Here is a 20,955-nt window from a genome sequence, read left to right as displayed (position 1 = left end):
AATAAAATCCCACCAAACCCAGAAACTAAAAATATATCTAACATATATACAAGCAGTGATAGCTGAGTCCTTTATGTTAGGCTTATTGTCATTAAATACTGAATGTAAATGGCTGATATTTCTGAAACAGCAGCAGCAGATTAGAAAACAATACAAACCCAAGACTAATCCAGAATCTGAAATGCACCGTTTCTCACCACTGCGCCTTGTGGGAATCCGAACGTTATCTATCAAGCTCGAGCAATCTTGGCGTTCAGGGCAGCCGGAGGACTGAGAAATACCCTCATTGTTACATATTTGAGAATCTCTAGGGAAAGATTTTGAAAAATGGCCGATGTTTCATTCTGCACTGTCTCAGCAGACTGGGATGTGATGATGATGTTGAATTAAACTGCTGTCTTAATAGACTTGGAAATTAAACTATCATAAGTAACGTATTATGTATAAGCAAAGTAGTTTATTACCTCTGAAAAATATGAAGGCTAATATCATATGTATAATCAGAATCTGACATCTTTAGATAATTCTGAAAGTGTGTGCTTAACAACTGTCAGGATGAGCCCTTGGCTTTCTGCAGCCTTTAAATTATTTTTATCAGCAGAATGAATTGTCTTTGATAATTTCTAGTGCATATATTCTGGGGGGTCAAACTACAGTTCTGGAACATTTCATGCTTCCTCACAGACAAGCGTTAGAGGAGAAGGTGTAAGGTCTGAGCCCGGCTGAATCTTCTCTGCAGTTGTTCTTAAGGCAGTTCAGCACTGATCACACTACGGTTTGCTTTTTATACTGACAAAAATGAGATGAAGAATGAAAAATAAAGCTCAGTGTTTACAGAGACTTGGATCACCCCAAGGACAAGGAATGAGAAATGGTTTTTCAGATGTCTCCTCTTACCTCATCTATGTCACATGTGAATTTGTCTGCAAGAATAGCAGGACCTCTTTATTCTATTGTTTAACTCTTCCCTTTAAATTTAAAATGTTGAGTCTGTTCATTTATTGGCTGTGCTAGCTTTTTACACAGTTGCTTTGTGCTTAGTAAATTAATGTAATGCTATAGAATAGCCAAATCCCAACCACTACTGCACAAGCCAAACATAAACAAGTTATATAATGCTGCAATCATTCATTTATTAAAGTAAGTGGAAAATTCAAGGCGTACGTAATCTTTTTGGACAACTGACAGGCAGGTGTGATCAAGAGAATGGGGAATCCAGTGATTGTAGGCAGATAGAGCAACAGGTTTGTCCAGGTCATTAGAAAGTAAAGTGAGATGGAATTGGGAAAAACGGGAGAGAGTGTCGGCTGTCCCAGGACGAGGACAAGTAACAGTGCAGAGGCCGCAGGGGGGTTTAGAGGAACCAGCTGCAGCAGCAGTAAGTGTCTAGGGAGATTCAGGAGCCAGGACCCGTTGACAAAGAGGAGTGCAAAGCAGCTGTGCCAGAAAAGTGATAAAAAGAAGTGCAGAGCGTGCTTAAAGAACTGCCAGACCCTCTCCTATTCTCAATCATCCCCCAGTATATTCGATAGAGAAGGGAGAAAGGTAACACTGGGCTTCAGGCACCTCGCAGCTAAGGTCACTGTACCCATCCCTCCTGTTTGGGGTCTACCTGCCCGCGCACCCCACAAGCACACCTCTGCCTGCGGTCGGGGTAAGGCAGCTGGCCCCAGCCCTGTTGCAGGATGGATGGTTTTACTGCACTGGGCTTTTCAGCTCCACTTGCTTTCAGACATCCTGACCCTACAGACCAGAAAATTGCCCATCTTCATCCTTCCCGCTGCATGCCGTGATCTGGGTTAGGAGTGAGCCGGACCATTTTTCAGCAAAGCTAAACCAAAGCCAACCCACCTCTAGCCTTTCTCACAACTCCTATTTTCTGTCCTCCGCATGTCTTCCTTTGCTTAGCATTTGCATCATGTTTTGGCCTGATCTTCTTCCCTCCAGCTTGTTCTACGCATCTCTTTACCCATCACCGCGTTCGCTCTCTCATATGCCGCAGCCTAGAGACAGGCAGTCGGAAACACCCCAGCCGGTCTTTAACAACAACAACAAAAATAAGAGATGCTCTTCCCATGCTGAAGTCGCAGAGCACTGTGGGCAGGAGCTGCCCCCAAGGAGCCCAGGAAATCTGTACAGTTAAGTACAAAAGCAGCGTGGGTCCTGAAGACAACACGTATTAGCTCCGATCTAAGAGTCAGTTGGTCAAACAGGAATACAGGAGGAGAAGTATCTTCACACTGGTGTGAGGCATGCACAGACAGACCAGGGCACGAAGCCAGGTCACTTCAAGCTGTATGAAAAGTTCACAACAGGTAAGAATTGCTCTCTTCAGGCAGCAGAAGATGCCTCCCCTGACTGTCTAAAGCACACAGCCCCGACCACACATGCATTTCTGTGTGGCACAGTGCTTGCCACTTTGGCCACTTCTGTACCGCTCTGAAGATCTTGACATCCAAACTCCATCTCCCAGCTTCCTCGAGCTGGCCACCCATCCGTGATCAGTGTGAGGACGCCCTGATTATGGCGTGGAGTCACCTGCTTATCTATAATGGGTGACACCTAACGCGGCTGGCATGCCCAAACCCAAAGATCCCACGTCTTCATGGGATTCAGTCCCACCGCTTCTTGAGGCCGGCTGGCCGGCTGCAACAGCGGTACTAGACAGGAGGGATGAGACCAGTGGACTCTGCTACTGAACCTTGAATGCTACCAGTAGCGGTGTTTTTATAGCCCTGTTTGGCTAAGGGGACGGGCAGGGTTACGTGTGCCTGAAAGCTTGTCTGCTATGTCCTCCCCACAACCCTTGCTTTGCATAATATTGTTGTACATGGTACTCAAGTATTCTTGCAAGAAGATGCAACAAAAATACAGGTGCAGATCAACTCGTGATATCCAGTTTGTGAGGGGTGATTCTGTGTTTTTATTTCCTTCACGTTAGAACGGTGCTAACCAAGTTTCTGATGAAAGATGTGCTTATCTTACGGTATTGCTAAGGAAGAGATCAAAGATACATGGAGGACCTGGTGTCATGGAAAAGTCTTGCTTTGGACCATAATCATCTTCTTGGCTGTTTGCTGAACCCTTACAAAATCCTCTTAGCTATGGGTTGGGCAGGGTTGCACAGGATATGCCACAGGTGCTTGCAGACATCACTATACAAACACTGAAATAACCACAACCGCAATTATTGACACTAGATATTTTTTAACACAAATGAACTAACTGTCAACAAATCCATTTCTATAGTGGGCATAATTAATCTTGTTTTTCAATAGCATTATTTTATCAGTGTTGGAATATTGCCAGTCCGCCTCACTTGTTTAAATCTGTCTGAAATTCCCCCGCTCCTCTCCCACCTTGACTAATAGAAATAACACTGTGCCATTTAGGTTCAACAGCTTTTCCCTTACCCCATCCAAGACATTAAGGAACATATTAGCCGGGGCTGGATGTGGTATGGAAGCTTGACACCCTGCTCTTACTTTGCTCTGATTTCCTGATGAAAGTCAATCACTTTGTTTCGCTCTCATTTTAGTGTGGGGTTTTGTTTCTTTTCTTCTGTTTTGTAAATATGCTGGGTCTTATACCCTGATTGTTTAGCATCCCCTGTGCACAGGATCTTGTCAAAGGACTTTTGAAACTTCGTGTATGTTAATCAATCAGCTTATCTACTTACGGACATTTTCAAATAAAGTCCTGAACTATGTGAGAACTGATTTCCCCCCCTGCTGAAATAATGCTGGTTAGTCCTTGCTACATCTAAAATTTCCAGATGTTTTTTATTCTTGCAGCCAATTCACCAAGTCAAGTGCCAAGTTTGTAGGCTGCTAATAGCCCTACTCAATTCTAAATAGATTTACTATTTTTATGACAGAAGATGTTTTCAACAAAATCTTGTGTATTTTTGTCACCTGCCTTTCCACTTATGTTCCTGCAGAAGTTTTCTATGTAAACACACATGTCTGGAGATTATTTTATTTTTTATTTTTATTTTTATTTTCATTATTGCTTTTTTCTGCATGCCGCCTTCTGACTCCTTGGTGTCTGAGTGTTGACTAAACTGCAGGGAGGATGCTCAGATCTTAACCTGATACGGAGTAGGGGTATAGTGGGCGGGGGATGCAAACCCAGCCCCAACTACTCATGCTCCAGGCTTTCCAGACCAAGTACGTCCTGAAAGTGCGACATACACTGAATACTCAGCTGCACAAATACAACAGTTGCTGCAGGGACGGTCACTTTAAAAAAACTCAGCAGGAGTAATAAGCACACTATGGTTCTTGCTTAATGGCCAAGTGGTTTAAACATTTGGTTGAAGAGGGGAAGTTGCCCCTAGTCCAGGACTCTATTTGCACTCATTAGTGCATATTTTGTCCTGTTCTTCTCTAGTCTAAAATGCATAGGCTGTTCAGGGAATATGGACTGGAGCTCTGTCACCTTGATCCCATGAACTTAAATGCTAGGTTAAAAAACCTCACATTTCTTTACTGTGTTCCTGGGCTTCACATGCTTATGACTACAGCCACACTGGCAAGGGTCGTTTTTTTCCAATGAGACTGTTTTCTTGAAAAGTGAAATATCTGAAAAAGTCTGAGAGGGATCAAAAGCCATCCCCCTTCACAGACAAATGCTGTAGCACTGGTTCTCTTATGCAGAAGGTCGATCTTACACCCATCTACTATCTCCCCCAGCATTACTAAAGAAAAATAAATGTGTCCCATCCGATGATTGCCCACAGCAGAAAAGCCTGCTCTCAGTCCCCGGGACTTCCTACTGCACAGCTTGCAGACACCTCTCCCCTTGGCAAAGTTTCCCCTTCCAGGTAAATGACCCTCCCCGAGCTAGTATGGAGGGTGCCTAAGAGCTTACTGCTCCGTACGGTCCTGCTGTGATCAAGTGCCCACTATTAGGCAAGGCGATGCCTAGTTTGGGGGTACCTAAAATGGCTCGGGTTTTGCATAGAGGAGAAAAAAAAAGCAGATGCAGCCTGTCAAAATTGTCTGCAGGTGCTCAAAACTCCACATGAATTCCAGATGCAATCCCAACCGACTGTTTCCCAGCACTGCCTAATCTTGTGAGCACCTCCCTACTGAACCTGAAAGCTCCTCGGGCATTTAACTTTATTCACCCACACATGTTAAGGAGATCCTGTTTTGGGAAGATAGGCACTTATCTCTTGCCTCAAGTCTCACTGCAATCCAGCTTAGGAAGACAGGCATTTAAATCCCTTTTAGAAGCCTGAAAAATTAGCAGCAGTCAGAATTATGTCTGGCTTCTTCCGGCGTGGGCCATCAGCTTCGACATACGTGCGAAACTCAGAGAGCACGTCTTGAGCTAAGAACGGGAGTGGAAGTGCACATTTTCCCATTTGAGAGGGATTGACGTGACACCATCGACATCTCACGAGACTGCCCCAACTATTATGGCATGCTTGGGCAAAAAAGCATCGCCCTCTCCTACTGAACTTGAACCACCGCGTGGTGGATACGAGGAGCTGTCGGCTCCAGTTCTCATCTCAAGGGGAGCAAAACCGAGGGAAGCAAACTCACATACCTGGAAAAGATGCGTCATACAGGGGATTGTCATGGAACAAACAAGAAAAATAGGGCATAACCTCATAACCCTCCACCCCGGGCCAGAGAGCATCTGAACCTTGGGTTTGCTATTGTCTGCTCTGATGTGGCCCCGTGCCTCGCGCGTTCCTGGCTGCACAGGCTCTCAGCTGCAACACCTACCATCCACGCTGCCTGACGGTTGCTGATTATGCCATTCTGCTGGGAAGTTTGAGCTCGGGGCTTAATTAGAGTCTGGAAACATCACCCACGTCCTTTCTTAGGGCTTTATGCATCTTTATGCAAAATGTGGGTGGAAGCACCGTGATCACATACTGCTTCATTAATGCCAGTCCTGCAGGGGGGACAGATAGGCTGGAGCATGCGCGTGTGGAGAGTTTCTAGTGCTTCCAGTGACTTTCCAAGAGGATATTGGTGCTCCAACCGCAGGCTGGCTTTGCCCGCTGGCGCCGAGTTCACTTGCAGTTGGTGGGAAGGAGGCGGCACTGTAAGCACCTCAGAGGCAGCCGTCATCTGCTGCAGGTCTTCAGAAGTGCCTCTCTCTGTCCACTGCCCGTGCAGCAAAGCTGAGGCAATCAGAATGCTCCTTTTGTCCCTTCAAGGGCCCAGACGCCTAAAATTTCATTGAGGTAATAATGTCTCAGTGAGGTATCTGAAGTAGATGGACGAGATTCCAGCCCGAATACTCGAGGCTTCATAGTTTAAGATTGCAAGAAAAAAACCCAAAGTATCAATAAGAAATAAAGATGTAGACTATTGAAAACTAAGGAATTATCAATTAAAAGTAGGGTGTATTATAAGACACTCTCTGAAAAGAGTTAAAGACCTACAGCCTTTTGTTAATATTTTCATTTCTCTTCTGTGCCCCATCAGCCTTTAAAAAAATGATTAACATAGGGTTGAAACAAATTTTCCTCATCCTTTCTGTGAGGCCGTACTCATGAACCATGGAGGGTTGAAAATAATTTTAACACCTTGAGAAAAAGTAGTGGGACCGATAAGACCATCGTGTTAACCCTTTGGTTGTTCCCCATTTAGCCTGATTCTTTGGATAGTGTTGTCTGAAACAAGACAGAGGACTATTTATTTCATAGCTTGAATACACATTGATTGATTTTATTACACTAGAAAACCTGAGAAAGCATGGTATTATATTCATATACAGATTGTGTAAATTACACGGTAGGCAAGTTTCACTGCTTAATGTTGCAAAGGGCTTTCATTAACGCTGTAGTTCTGAGAAAAGGATGTAAAGCAACATAAAGGAGTCAAGATTTGATTTTTACTGAGATAAGTTGGAAGAATAATTCACCTTTACTAAATGTCAGTGTTTCTTCTTTCATGTCTTTTTATGTGATGCTCTTTCCACCACTCCATGCAGGGTTGAGAACGTACATTAAGAATGAATCCTTCACTGATGTGACTTCATGATGTTCTGTTTATTATTTATGTTTGCATAATTCCATGTGCTAATAAAAAATAATTCACCAGAGATACATAAAATTAAATGGCTGGTTTTGTGCCGGAGCAACTACACGCTATGCTCTTAGTTCACGCATTTTTCTGACAGAAGAGGGAAAGTCAGTTCTGCTGAGCAATCTGATCTGACATTGAAAAAGTATATTGTTAAGTGTTTTTTTTCTAGAAAGTATGGTTTGGGTTTTTTTAAAGGGGAGGAGGAGATTACATTTCAAACGCACTTCCAGAACTCTGTACGGCTCCCCATCATCCTCAAAGACGAAGTGTTGTTACCTAAGGATTTGAAATGGAACGTCTAGGTCAACGTCCCCTCTAGTGAAACGGCTGTTGGTATTTTTTGTGTTGACATGAGGCTCATCTGCATTGGTGAAGCACCCCCAGTTCTGAGAATAAAAACCCGGGACGTGAGGGCCAGGCGCTGGGATTCCCTGTAGCCGAAACCAGCCACCTGCAGAGGAACCGGCAGGTAGGACGTGCTCCTCCGTCCCGAGCACCCGGTGTCTTACAAGTAAGGCTGAGCGTTTACAGCTGGCAACGCACAACTTTCGAGATAAAACCATGTCACACGCTAGGTATCCCTGTACAATATTTAGGCTCCTGAGGCAGGACGGCATTTGGAGGAACCGGACCCCCAGAAGAGCAGGCCTGAGGGACGCCCGCGGTGGCAGGGGCCGTGCCCAGAGCGGCATTCAGCCCCGGCAGCAGCCCCTCCTCGGTTCCAGCGAGCGGGGAAGCCGCGGGGGCAGCTCAGCGAGCCCTTCCAGCCGCGGCCCTTCGGGAGGGAGCCCGTCTGCCTCGTCCCCGCCTTAGACACCCCCGACCGCTCGCAGCTGCCACAGCCCTGCCGGCAGGTCGCTGCACCCGGCCCCGCCGGCCTCTCCCGCCGCTGAGTCAGGCCGCCGCTCCCCTCGGCCCCCCCTACCCCAACCTCTCCGGGCGCCCCGGCGGGGGCCGAGCCGGCGGCCCTTCGGTCGGTCTGCCGGCCGGTCCGCCCGCTGCCGCCCCTTCCCTCCCCGCGCCGGCCGCGGCGCGGCCCTTCCCCCGCCGCACATGCCCAGAAGGGCGGGAGCCGCGGCGCGCCCGGGCGCTGCCGTGACAGCGGCGGCGCTTTTTCCCTTCCGCTGGCTGGGGGCCGCCCCGCTTTCCCCCCTCCCCGGCCCCGGCCCCGGCCCGGCCCGGCGGCGGAGAGCCACCGCGCCACGTCCAGGCCGCCCGCTCGGCCGGTTCCTTCCCCGCCTCGCCCCGAGCCATCCGCCGCGGGGCGGGAGGCGGCCATGTCGCTATTGTCTACGCTGGTGCCCTTGCTCCGGGTCTACCGCATCGGCCTCCTCGTCATCCTGCACCAGCTGCGCCGCCGCCTCCGCCCGCGCTGCCCCCCGGCCCCAGGTGAGCACCGCAGCCGCAGCCGGCGCCGCGGGGCGGGACGGGACGGGACGGCGGCGGCTCCGGGGCGGGGGGCGGCAGCCCTCCCGCCGCCGCCGAGAGGGGGAAAGTTTGCCGCGGCCGCCCGCACCCGCCGCGGGGAGGGCGGCGGGGCCGAGACCCGGCGGCCCGGTCCGGCCCAGGCCACCGGGCGAGCGCCGCTTCCCCCGCAGCGGGACGGGCGCTGAGGCACCGCGGCGGCACCGGCCCGGGCCCGGGCGCCGCCGCCGCCGGCGGGCTCGTCCCCCGCTCCCCCCCTCCGCCGGGCAGGGCCGGGCCGGGCCGGGCCCACCGCGCCGCCTGAGGGCAGCGGCCCGGGGCGGAGAAGGGGGGGGGTGGCGGGGTGCCGCGGCTGGCGGGGAGCCCTTCCCCGCCCCCGCCGCGCCGGGCTCCGCCTTCGGTGCCGCCGGCGGGCGGCGGGCCCCGGCCCCGGCCGCCCCGTCCGGCCCCCGGGCCGCGGCCGCCCCGGACGCGGGGCGGGGCGGGGGGCCGGGCCCGGGGCCGGGCGCTGGCTGCACGCCGGCCTGACTGCGGCCTCGGGAGGCGGCGTGGGGGGCTCCGCGGGCCGGGGGAGGGGGGGTTCCCCGCTTCTCCTCCGCCTCTTCCTCGCCTTCCGACGGTCTCGCCTCAGAGCCGCGCGGGCGCAGCCTCCCCTCAGCCCAGGTAGGTGCTCGGAAGGCGGGCGGCGGCGGGCAGCCTCCCGCCGGGCCGGGTGCTCCCCCCCCCCCCCCGCCGCCTTCCGCCGTGCCCCGGCCCCGCCAACCGGCCCCGCCAACCGGCCCCGCCGGGGCGGCCGGGAACCGCCGGGACCGCCGGCCGGGGAGTCTCCCTGCCCTGGCCGCCCCGGGAGGGGGACGAAAGCTTGGTGTGCGCTGCCGGCTGTCACTCGCTGACAGCCCTTTCAGCTGACGGGCGAGCGGCACTTGCAGTTTGCTCCCAGGGACTTCAGTGCAGTGGTTTGTTGGAGAAGTTACGTCCTCGCACTTTTCCGATTTGGGTTAGCGGCGTGTTTAAGGCTGGCTGGAGGAAACTTTGAGTTTGTCAGAAAGGAAAGATCCGAATTTCCTCTTTCCTCACATCGCTCTTGAAGACTTTAAAATGCTCCTGAGTTTAAGAACTTACAGCGAACTACGAGTCCGGACGGACGCGTAGGGTATCGTCAGAGCTGAGCGTACAACTGCGTGCAAGGCGGCACCTTTTAACTTTCTCTGCTTAGCAGCAAGTGAGCCTTTGTGGTTCTGTTGATAGTTTTAACCAGAGGAACAGTTAAAAAAAAAAAAAAAGGTATTGAGAGGGCATAGTGTTTCGGTAAGTAGATGAGGCAGATGAGGAAATTGTTTCAGAGAATATCTGAAGCACTGGGGAGGAGACGGGGACACGTACACCGTACAGTAAGAGCGTATTTGTGCATTTCATCACACGTGGCTTCCTTGGGTAGCTTTTTGTCTACTTTTTATTCATTCCCGATACTCCTGCGATAGGCTGGGATTGTCCTTTTTCATGCTCAAAAGACAGAGAGAAACTCCCCAAACAAACAAGCGAGAGAACCCTGGTGACAAAAAGGGCAGATATGTGTACAGTTTGAAGTCATCTGAGCATTTTTCTAGCGTTAGTTTTTCTTGGCAGAGCAAAGCTGGGTATTGTGCCTAGGGTGTGTAACACTTTCCAAATCTTTTTTCGAACCAAAGAGAAAGAGCATGACGAAAATGTGACCCGAGTGTTTTGTTGCCGTCCATTCTTAGCTCCTATTAAGAAAAAAAAAAAAAAAAAGGCGTTGAATTTGGAAACACAGGAGGAAGGCAGTGAAGATCCAACCTGGGAAATGTCAGCTGCTTGAGTAGGACCGGGGCAGATGTGACAGATGTGGAAAGTTTTCTTTCAGCCCTAACTTGGGGCGGTTTCTTCCAAGGACAAGTAGTTTCCTCCTCAGATAGCTGTTTGTGCGTAGTTGCCTCTTGGCAGTTACCTGCTGCCTTGCTTTGACTCGCTGTGTCCAGCCATTGCTTGAAAAAGTGAATCAGCTTGTCAACAGGAACTTTTTTACCCAGATTAACCTCGTTTCCATAATAACTTCAAAATAGTGACTGCAGTGCAACAAAAAGCGAAAGTATTGGTTAGAACATGCTTAATTAAAGCTTGGATCAGTAAAATACACTTGCTGTAAGACAACGCCAAGTAACTTTTCCAGACAGTAATCTAGAAAGGTGTGTATGTTTAAAATTTTCTATATCTTTTCAAGGGGGTGTCCGTAACTCTCACAAGTATTGTCAGGGTGCCTTCCTGGGGAGAGCCTGGAGGGGGGAAGCGGGACTGGGAAGGGCAGGGCAGGGCGGCAGCCAGCCATGCCTCCGATCCCGTCTCCTTGGCCCCCATTCCCCTGTCAGAGTTCCCACTCTTCCTGCGGCAGCGGCGCAGCTCTTCTGCGGAAGATTTAAAACAGAGGGATGCCCTGTGGCTCGTCCTGGAGCTCTGTGGGTGAGCAAAGGGGTCTGGTGCCAGTGCAGCCCTTCTGCCTCCAAATTTTCCAAGGAAAGCTTGCTTTCTTGCACTTGCTGGGAAGAAGTGTTCAGGATTTCAATCCAAGTAAACCAAATTAGTTTTGTTTTTCTTTTCTTTTTCATTACCCTAACTTAGTCAGAGTTGCATGCTCTTGGCATGTGTGCTTTCGCATGGCTTTTAAAACTGGCTGTCTGTTCTGTCACATCCTACTGGGGTTCATCTAGTTTTTATAGATGGGATTCAAGACAGTTTTTTGGGGAAAGAGGGTAGTTTGAGCTCTGAAATCTAGATTCAGTGCAAAAACTTGGTAATTGTTTGGAGTTGCACACTGAAAAGATAGTAATATTCGCTATTGCAGTGAGCGTGTCCCCCCCGCCACCCTAATACAGAGTAGGGAAATTGGTCTGAAATTCTGATCCTGAAGCTCAGGGAAGGGAAATACAGTGCTGGGAGATTAAACGGGGTGCAGGCAGTGGTTGCTTGGCTCACTAAAATCAGTGTGCAGAAGTAGAGGGGGACTTAGATTTAACTTACGTTAAAACATTTTTCCAAGTACTAATTGCATAAATGGTATAACTGCTTATAGGTAGTGTAAACTGTGTAAGTGTTCAGTGATCTAAACAATTAATAGTTTCATTAGAAATTACTGCTTGGGTGGTTTTTGTTGTTTTTTTTTTTTTACAGTGCTTAATCTCAATTAATTGGGGGGGGGGGGAAAAAGCCCTGCATGACTAAAGATCTTGATATAAACAGCTTTTTAAAAACAAAAATCTAATCAGTGGATTGATAAAAGACAAACTAATATTAATTGTTACACCAAGATATTAACACTGGAAATGTGGTCACTGGAAGTCATCCTTTTAATAACAAAAATGGTTCATGTAATAATAATAATAATAATAATAATCTCTTTTGGTACTTTAAAAGTTTTTCAAGGAGTTTATTTGGCATCTTCCTTCTGCATTTTCTCTTCTACTGTACACGTTTCATCGAAATTTGGTAGGGGAAGACTAGGTGCTGAACATTTTGTAGTTTTGAATTCTTTGTAGTTAAATTTGGTACCTGTGGTGTGTAGAAAACTGGCTCTGAAGAAGTTGGTTATGTGGCTGAAATTCAGAAGACCTTAAAGATGACTCCAGTTCTTCTTAAAAGTGATTGAAATTCCAGACATATTTTTAATTTGCCCCAATTTCTAGTTATTCAGTATTATAGTTTGTACCGAGTTTCTTTACAATTAATCGTGAAATATTAATTTGGGAACATGCATCTCTTAATTTTGATTCATGCGTTGAGGGCTTTTACTTTATGAGTAAAGCATAATGATAGACCCAGCACTTCCTGCTCAAAGCTGTATGAGCTCTAGGTTGTAAAACATCCAGAGGTGGGTAGAGGAGCAACCAGGTAGGAAGGATTGACGGCAGGCAAAAATAAAGTTGCATCTAACTATCCCTCTCCTCCACGCACGCACCCGAGAGAGTTGTTTGGGTAGTTTCAGTAGCGAGGAAACGCTCGTTTTATGGTTGCCCCTGCGCCGAATGAGGCAGGGGTTGTGCGGCAGTGATACCTGCCGCGTAATTAGAGAGGGTGCCATCGCCGTGTGCGCACAAGGGGGCAGAGCTAAGGTTGCGGGGTGGCTGCACGCCCCGTGTTTCTTCACATCCCCGTGCCCGGTTTCACAATCTGAGCGACTCTCGTACGGGTTTTGAACCTATTTTCCTTTGCCACTGGGGAAACCAAGCCCTGCCTGGTGCAAGGGTAGCACCGCTGCCCTCCGCAATGCTCGTCGTTGCTGGCGTTTCCATATTTTGGCCCGAGCCCTGCCCTGGAGGGGGGAGCCCGGGGTTTGGGTTAGGAGAGTGAGCGGGGCGAGGAGGGCGAGTGGGGATGAGGTGCTGGGCCCAGAAACCTGGGGCCTTCCTCCTCCTGCAGCAGCCGAGTCCGCTGCGAGGCCGGCAGAGTGCGGATCCTGCCCACAGGCTCCTCAAAGCCTCAGCCCTGGTGCTGGCTGGTGGTGGGGGCCAGCTGCGTGGAGGAGGCGAGGAAAACGGCAGCTTCTCCGAAGGTGCGCTCTGTTTCAGTGTGGGTGGGAATTCAAGGGAAAAAGGAAGAGGCACATCTGTAGCCCGAAGGCTTCTGTGTGTGGAAGGGTTTTCAGCAAACCAAAGTGGCGCTAGTTTTTTTAATCGTGGAAAGGTCAGCAAGCTAAAAGAGCATTTCCATCAGCTGCTCTTGTAACAAGCTGTGGCACTTCCCAAAGGCAGTGAGGTGCTTCGTTCCCAGTGGGTTTCATTCTGCAAGGTGCTGGTGTCTTCAGTTTGGCTCAGAGTTGAAGCTGCTCTAGTTTTTGCCAAGCCTAGGCTATGAACACTGTTTCACTGAAAGAGGAAAATTTGCCTCTTCTTGCAGAAAAATGAGAGGTGTGGGGTTTGTTTTAGTTTTTTTTTTTTTTTCGTAGTGCCAGTTATGCTGTGTAACACTTGAGGATAGGCAGGGATGATTAGCAGTTTATATTCGAGCTATTATGACAGCTGAAGTGTGGTTTACAGCATTATAATAAAGGCTGTGTTATGCTGGCATATCCTTAACTGTGGCAATGTTACTCTGTGCCACTATCGCCAAGTGCCAGATCCATCTCAAAACGATGGCAAAGCTGTAACGTACATAAGAATGAAGGGTGGGGTGAGTCTGTAACACTCTATCTACAATAACTTGTATTTTATCAGTCTGTGATGAACTTTTTATGATCCAAGGTGTGTCATACTAATTTTAAATATTAAAGATGCATCAACTCTTTTATTACAGTGCCTTCCTCCTTGATTTCAGGAACTGCCATGTAACTGCAAAGGAAACTGTAAGATTTAATGAAATACCGGGAACCTCCTATGCTTCCTCGAGACACCATGTCATGGATTGAAATGGAGGGATCTAAAAGCAATAATACTACCTACTGGTACAACATACCTTGTTAGCGCACGCAGTCTGATGCTATGGCAGGGTTACATCATTATACGTTACACCACTTTGTCTTTCAAAATCATCAGTTTTTGTGGGATTGCATACCTTGGTGCTGTTGTGCACATCTTTGGAATTAGGCAGCACTACCATATTGAATCAATAGTTTATCCTGGCAACTTAAAAGGCACTGAATGAATCACAGTAGAGGGCATGCTAGTAGTCAGGACCTTGCCCCCTCAGGAAAAAAACAAAACAGGTCTACACCCAGAAGTAAATCTTCAGAACAAATCCAATAAAATGCTTGCCCTGCAACTCTTATTCTGCTTCTAAACCAACAGCTGTGTTTAAAGAAATATATTTAGTCTTGGTAAACCTGTCTTTGGTTTTTTCATTGAAGACGTTCAGAAAGTGCTGCAAAATACCAGCTATAGTTCAGAAAGAAAACATCTTTTCTTGGGAATGTTCATCAACAGCAAAAAGCACACCAGAGAAGCTTGCACACATACTTTTTTTTTTTTTTTTTGGATAGTCACTTGCAGCAATATGAAAAAGTCAGATTGTTTCTTCCTCCCCCAACCAGCCAGTTTTACCACCCGGGGATTTCTGGGCTTGGGCGCAGGTGCAGCTCCTGACGAGCAGAGAAGGAGCAATGCTGTTGCTTTCAGGCTGGCTGCAGGGATGCTCCTGATGTTTCTCTCCTGCTCTCTTCCCCTAGATTTTTGTGGAGGAGGTTGTATCCGCGTTTCACTGATGGCTTCCTTCTCCCCAGTCCTGGCCAGGCCTCTGGCAAAGGGCTTGTTGCTGTCACGGTGGCTCGGCTGGCGATGTGGAAGAAACAGAGAAGCGTCAGGGTGCAGTCACGCTGTGCTGTGGCTTGGCTTTTTGGTGTCGCAAAATCAGCTCCGGCGGGTGCCGGCTGCCGGCACTGTGCACAGAAATGCTGTAGGCCTCAAGTAGTGCTTGCATGTAACTGTTTGCACAAGAAGTGTTTTCCTGTCCAGATACTGAGGTACAGATTGCCAAGTCTTGCCTTATCGCCATGCTCATCTCTAGAGTGGCACCCCCTCCTGACTTCTGTAGCCTTTTGAAGAAAATGCTGCAAAATTATTTTCCAGCTGATGTGGATAATAACATTTATTAGTGCTTCCCTGTCTGCTTTTCCTGTGATTATAATGCACTGTTATTCCAGGAACCACGATTGTGAAGTAGTAGTTCAGGAGATGGCTTTGATTTCAGAAAGAGAAGGACAGGAAAGGTGTCAGACGTGTATTGTTGATCTGCGTGTAGGTTCAAACTCCTTTTATTTCAGTCAGAAAACGTCTTTACATTTCAGAGGAGCAGATTAATGCCGTAATTTGCATCATAGATTTATTTATTTTTTTTTTAAAAGCAAATGCTGGAGCAGTTAGATTGAGCTAACAAAACTTCTTTCAAAATAAACAATAAAACCTTTGCTCCTACAGTATCAGGTTTCAATCTAAATAAATGTTAACAGTGAAGTTCAGTAACTGTTAGGCAAGAGGATGTTGCTGTAGCCCTAACTATAACTTAAGAGGCAGGAAAATGCTATAGCAGATGACTGGTTTGTTTGACAGTAATGTTCAGCTCTGTGGTGGTGGTTATGCTTTCTCTACCCAGAATTATGCAATTCCAGAAACAAGATTTACTCAGGTCTTCTAGCTCAGTTTCATGGCAGAATGTGATATATCAAAACCCTTTTTAATTTTTGATATTCCGATGGGCTTCTTGTAGGTCACACTTCCTGCAAATCTCATCTTTAAATTTGCAAATGTAATTAGTAAGGTAGGTTTCTTGATACGTTCGCAGAAACGCTGATTTCACATAGTTAAGAGTGGTCAAACTTGTGCTTTCTCATTGTATCTTTATCTTACTGCCTTTATCAGGTACTCATTAATGAGTGAAGGATCAAAAGGTGGGACGGTGGCCAAGAAGCAATGGAGAATAAAAGTTTAGAAGGTTCCCCATCAGACCTAAAGTTAGTGGCTCACCCGAGAGCAAAGAGTAAAGTGTGGAAGTACTTTGGGTTTGATACCAATGCAGAAGGATGCATATTACAGTGGAAGAAGATCTACTGCCGTATTTGCATGGCACAGATTGCCTATTCAGGAAACACGTCCAACCTTTCCTACCACCTTGAGAAAAATCATCCTGACGAATTCTGCGAATTTGTGAAAAGTAACACTGAGCAAATGAGGGAAGCCTTTGCCACCGCCTTTTCAAAAATCAAGCCGGAGTCGTCGCAGCAGGTTGTTCAAGATAGCCTCATCATGAAGACCTACCAGAACTACGAAAACAAAAAGCATCAGGAACTGACATCTGCAGTCATCAGCTTAATTTGTGAGGGCATGTATCCGGCCTCTATCGTTGATGAACCCACCTTCAAGGCCCTCTTGAGAACTGCAGACCCCAGGTATGAACTTCCGAGCCGGAAATACTTCTGTACAAAAGCTATTCCTGAAAAGTACAATGCCATTAGAGAAATTGTGCTGAAAGAGCTCACCGAGGTCCTGTGGTGTGGCATCTCCACGGACATGTGGAGGAGCGAGAACCAGAACAGGTCGTACGTAACCGTCGCAGTTCACTTTCTCAGCAGCAGTCCTGCCAACTGCCTGGCTGTGAACTCGCGGTGTTTAAAAACGTTTGAAGTACCGGAGGATAATACTGCAGAGACTATTACGCGAGTCCTTTATGAAACGTTCATTGAGTGGGGGATCAATACAAAAGTCTTTGGTGCTACAACAGATTACAGTAAAGACATTGTGAAAGCTTGCTCTCTCCTAGATATTCCCGTACAGATGCCTTGTTTGGGGCACACTTTTAACGCAGGAATACAACAAGCTTTTCAGCTCCCCAAACTCTGCAGCCTTCTTGCCAGGTGCCGAAAACTGGTGGAGTATTTTCAGCAGTCTACGGTTGCGATGTACATGCTGAGCGAGAAGCAGAAGCAGCAGAATATTCTCCACTGCATGCTGGTGAGCGACCGTGTTTCCTGGTGGGGAAGCACGCTTGCCATGCTGCAGCGCCTCAAGGAGCAGCAGTTTGTCATTGCGGCTGTTCTTGTGGAGGACAGCAACAACCACCACCTCATGCTGGAAGCCAGTGAGTGGAATACAATCGAAGGGCTGGTGGAGCTGCTGCAGCCTTTCAAGCAGGTTGCGGAGATGATGTCTGCTTCAAAGTACCCGACGATAAGTATGGTGAAGCCTCTTCTCCATATGCTTCTGAATACTACGCTGAACATCAAAGAGAATGATTTGAAAGAAATCAGCATGGCAAAGGAGGTGATTGCTAAAGAGCTGTCAACCACCTACCAGCACACGCCTGAGATAGACATGTTTCTCAACGTTGCAACTTTCTTGGATCCCCGCTACAAAAAACTGCCTTTTCTTTCAGCCTTTGAGCGGCAGCAGGTTGAAAACAGAGTGGTGGAAGAAGCAAAAAGCCTGCTGGAGAAAGTAAAAGAAAATACCTTTAGGACTGAAGAGAAATTCTTCACTGTTTCGGAAGAGCCCCCTGTGAAAAAAATCATCATCTCCTCCACTCCTCCTCCTACCAGTGTCATCAACAACATGCTCGCAGAGATCTTTTGCCAGACGGGAGGCGTGGAAGACCAGGAGGAATGGCACGCTCAGATCGTCGAGGAGTTGAGCAACTTCAAGTCACAAAAGGTCCTCGGTTTGAATGAAGACCCGCTGAAGTGGTGGTCTGACAGACTAGCGCTGTTTCCAGTTTTACCAAAGGTTCTTCAAAAATACTGGTGTATTCTGGCCACAAGGGTCTTCCCTGAACGCCTTTTTGGTTCTTCTGCTAATGTTGTAAGTGCAAAGAGAAACCGGTTAGCCCCGGCTCACGTGGATGAGCAGATCTTTTTGTACGAAAACAGTCGGAATGGGTCTGAGGCAGAACCAGAGGATGAAGATGAAGGAGAGTGGGGTTTGGAACAGGAACAGATTTTTAATTTAAATGACTCGGTAAATGTAAACAACAATTTCTTTAATATCCGAGACAGTGGGTTTGTTTAACAGGACTGCTGCGGTACATTTAATAGCAAAGAAAAAAGGTATTTGTCTTAAGTTACCAAAAATACTTCTGTTTTATGCTATGAATGCTGTAAATATTGAACAGTTGTAACAAACTTGATTTAGCTTCCATTGTCTGTGTTTCTCCCACTGTCTTAAAACATGAATGACTTGTGATTAAACAGCACTGAAATGAATGAGGAAAATAAATTCTGCAAAGACCGTGATTTCTGACTGTGGCCCAGATTTCAGAAAGCACTTATCCATGTGCCTCCTTTCCACTTGCTTCAGTGGGAGACAAACACATGCTTACGTGCTTTCTATCATAAAAATATTTTCCTGAATTAGGAACCTGAGCAAGGGAGTTTTTAAGGTTTATGCCTCTGTTTGTAAATCCTGTGTGACTCAGGATGTTAGCTTTAAATTTTGGATTTTAAAACATTTTTAAAATCCATAAATCTGAGCAGTGAATATTTTTAGAGTATATCGATGCTATGGAATGAAAAAAGATCTTGAGCCTGATTTTCTTTTTCACTACCTCATGTCTTAGGCCTGGTCTATGCTAGAAAAGTTCAGCTGGTATAATTCTGTCAATTAGGGGACTGATGTATTATTATTTTAACTGATACTGTGCTGGCATAGGCCGTAGTGTGGATGCACTTATACTGGGATAAGTTATTTTCCTTTCCAGTGCGGTGTAAATGGTATAAACACTTCTAAACTGGTATTGCTGTGTCCACATTAGTCTGGTTTTACCATTTAACTGCAACAGCTAAATGGCAAAACTTTTTTTTTTTTTTTTTTTTATTTTGTGTCTAGGCAAGCCCTGATTGTAGTCTCTTGTGCTTTTACAAAGGGTGACGAAGTGTGTGGGGTCGAGGTGGCGTTGTGTTACCTTCGCTTTGTGCCAACGTTATGGCTGATGCCACGTGGTGCGAAGCGAGCGAGGCATCGGGCCCCTCGGCGGCGCGGGAGGGAGGGAGGGAAGGAGGGAGGGAAAGAGAGGGCGGGGAGACGTGTACGGGCCGTGGGTCTAACACTCTGTCTATGTTATAAAATCCTTAACCTCTTAATTTAAATGGGGACTTTGCCCAGGGTAGCTAGAAAATTTTGTTGGCAAGAAAAGCAAAATAAAAAGCTTTAATATTATGTAAATATATTTAAAAGAAGGGGACCCCTCCATTTCCCCACATGTATTTAGTGAGTCTTTAAGATTGTTTCTTATTACGTTAGCACTTAATAACTTTTTTTTTTCTCCTGTCTCTTTTTGATTCAGTTTATAGAGTGGACTTTAGTCCCGTCCAGTCTAATGTTTGAGTACTATTTCTGATTAGTTGTTGTGTATTGTAATTGCTCCCTTTGTGTCTCTATGCCTAAGCGTTTTAAGCCCTTTGGAGAACTTGGCAAACAAGAAAAAAAGAAGGAAAAAAACAACCCCAAACCCTGAAATACTGCAGGTCATAAACAAGATTAGAGTTCATGCTTGGCACAGAGTGGGATGGCAGCCAGCATTTTTCCTTGAGGTGCAGAGGAGGATTCTTGGCATTGTCCAGTTACAGTCAAGGTTTGCTTGGGGTTTTATTTTTGTTACTGGTTTTGTTACTTGCCCCCCACCTCGGCTTTAGCCTACGACTATGTCAAGCACAATCTTTCTGGAGAGGGGTCTGTTGAAGACTGGCCGTTACTGTTCTGGAGGAAGAAAGTTGGGGTTTTCCATCACAGTGGTACCACGGACGTTTGGTCATAGAAAGGGCCCAGCCAGGAGGAACATACAAAAATGGGAATTGCGATGGAACCGAATCTATTGCCAAACTGCTTGTTTATGTTTTAGTTTAATAGTTTTTGGAAGTTTGAGGCCTCTGTGTTCTTTGTAGGTGGTGGGAAGGGGTGGGTGGGGAGGAAGGACAGAGGTTAGAGTAAAGGAGCAGTGAAGTAAATAGTAGTCAGCTACCTGGCACATTTAAGCCCGTGAAAAATGCATTTAACAGGTGATATGGCCTGTGTTTGGCTGTCAGTAAGCCTGGGTTTTCACTCTCCAGCCCCCTGAAAATTAATTTGCACTTGTACAAAGTACACGCACAGTGCATCCTATTGAATGTTGCTACTCTCCACGTCCGCTGAAGAGTGTACGTGATGGCCCAAGGTGCAAAACACAGGCTTGGCCTAAACTCCCGCAGGTACGTAGGCTATCTGTGAGGGTAGCGAAATCAAATTATGGAAGGGAGTGGGGTACAGCAGGTCCCTTTTTGATGTTACCTGAGCTCCTGTGACACCCCTGCAGTCTTCCAGGCAGACCTCTTGGTTTCATTGAGCTGGTGTTGGCTGTGTCCGCTTCCACCGCCTACGCCTGCTACCACCGCCGCTAGCCCTCGAGGAGCTGCGCAAATGCTAGTGCGAGGCGTGCAGATCCTCTCTTACACGAGCGTAATTCAAAGCCGTGCCCTCGCAACCCAGGCAGAGCCCAGAGCACCGCTGCCCAGGTCCGCATTCAGCCTACCCTTCTTGGCAGCATCCATCTCCTGTTTCCATCTTCATCCTTCGGGGGCTAAATGTATGCAGTGATGCTTACAAGCAGTTCTGCTGAGATCAGTGCAATGCACTACTCTCTTCCTTCCAGCTTCTTTTTATTTTTTGGTATCCAAAATAAAACTGTAGTCGGTTCAATTGATGTGTCTCAGCGTTCTTCTAAAAAAAGGAGTAGAAAAAGAAAAAAAAAAAACGAACAACAAAGCCATTGTTAGTCCTACCCATTGTCTGTGAGATTTTTATTTAATGTTCTAAGCCTGGAATATTGTTAAATAAACCAGAAAAATAAGTTAGTTACTAGATTATTTGTCTGATGTGTGTTCATATCTGCAGCACTTTATGACTTTGAGCTCTTCCGCAACAAGGGGAGGTTATATTCTAAGGTTTTGAAGCTATGCATTTACTTTCCTTTTGATCCTGTAAGTTATTAAAAAAAAATGCTGTACAAATCTTTTGGA

General features: G+C 47.3%; 2 protein-coding genes across 6 annotated transcripts in view; both read left to right on the top strand.

Moving 5' to 3' along the window:
* The first annotated feature begins 8,306 nt into the window (after positions 1-8,306).
* DHRSX (dehydrogenase/reductase X-linked) overlaps positions 8,307-20,955 on the top strand; it is a 170,059-nt gene continuing 157,410 nt past the window's right edge. For both annotated transcript variants that reach the window (XM_075057674.1, XM_075057673.1), the window contains exon 1: positions 8,307-8,441. In XM_075057674.1, the coding sequence (XP_074913775.1) occupies positions 8,330-8,441 (112 nt within the window). In that variant the 5' untranslated portion in view covers positions 8,307-8,329. The remainder of the gene's footprint in view (positions 8,442-20,955) is intronic.
* Positions 8,313-20,799, top strand: ZBED1 (zinc finger BED-type containing 1). Of its 4 annotated transcripts, none has more exons than XM_075057669.1 (2): positions 8,313-8,441; positions 15,836-20,799. In XM_075057669.1, the coding sequence occupies exon 2, from the start codon at positions 15,887-15,889 to the stop codon at positions 17,972-17,974; it is 2,088 nt and encodes a 695-aa protein (XP_074913770.1). In that variant the 5' UTR covers positions 8,313-8,441; positions 15,836-15,886; the 3' UTR covers positions 17,975-20,799. The 4 variants fall into 4 exon arrangements, with proteins under 4 accessions (XP_074913770.1, XP_074913771.1, XP_074913773.1 ...); XM_075057670.1 differs by lacking the exon at positions 8,313-8,441 and adding an exon at positions 9,074-9,140; XM_075057672.1 differs by lacking the exon at positions 8,313-8,441 and adding an exon at positions 10,664-10,681.

This window comes from Buteo buteo, chromosome 25 (genome assembly GCF_964188355.1).
Source record: "Buteo buteo chromosome 25, bButBut1.hap1.1, whole genome shotgun sequence".
NCBI lineage: Eukaryota > Metazoa > Chordata > Aves > Accipitriformes > Accipitridae > Buteo > Buteo buteo.
The sequence above is the reverse complement of the archived record's forward strand: the minus strand, read 5'-3'. Positions and strand labels throughout refer to the sequence as shown.

What these genes read in the sequence shown, in the direction of transcription:
- ZBED1 (XM_075057669.1), top strand. Translation starts at nt 15,887, where the DNA reads ATGGAGAATAAAAGTTTAGAAGGTTCCCCATCAGACCTAAAGTTAGTG.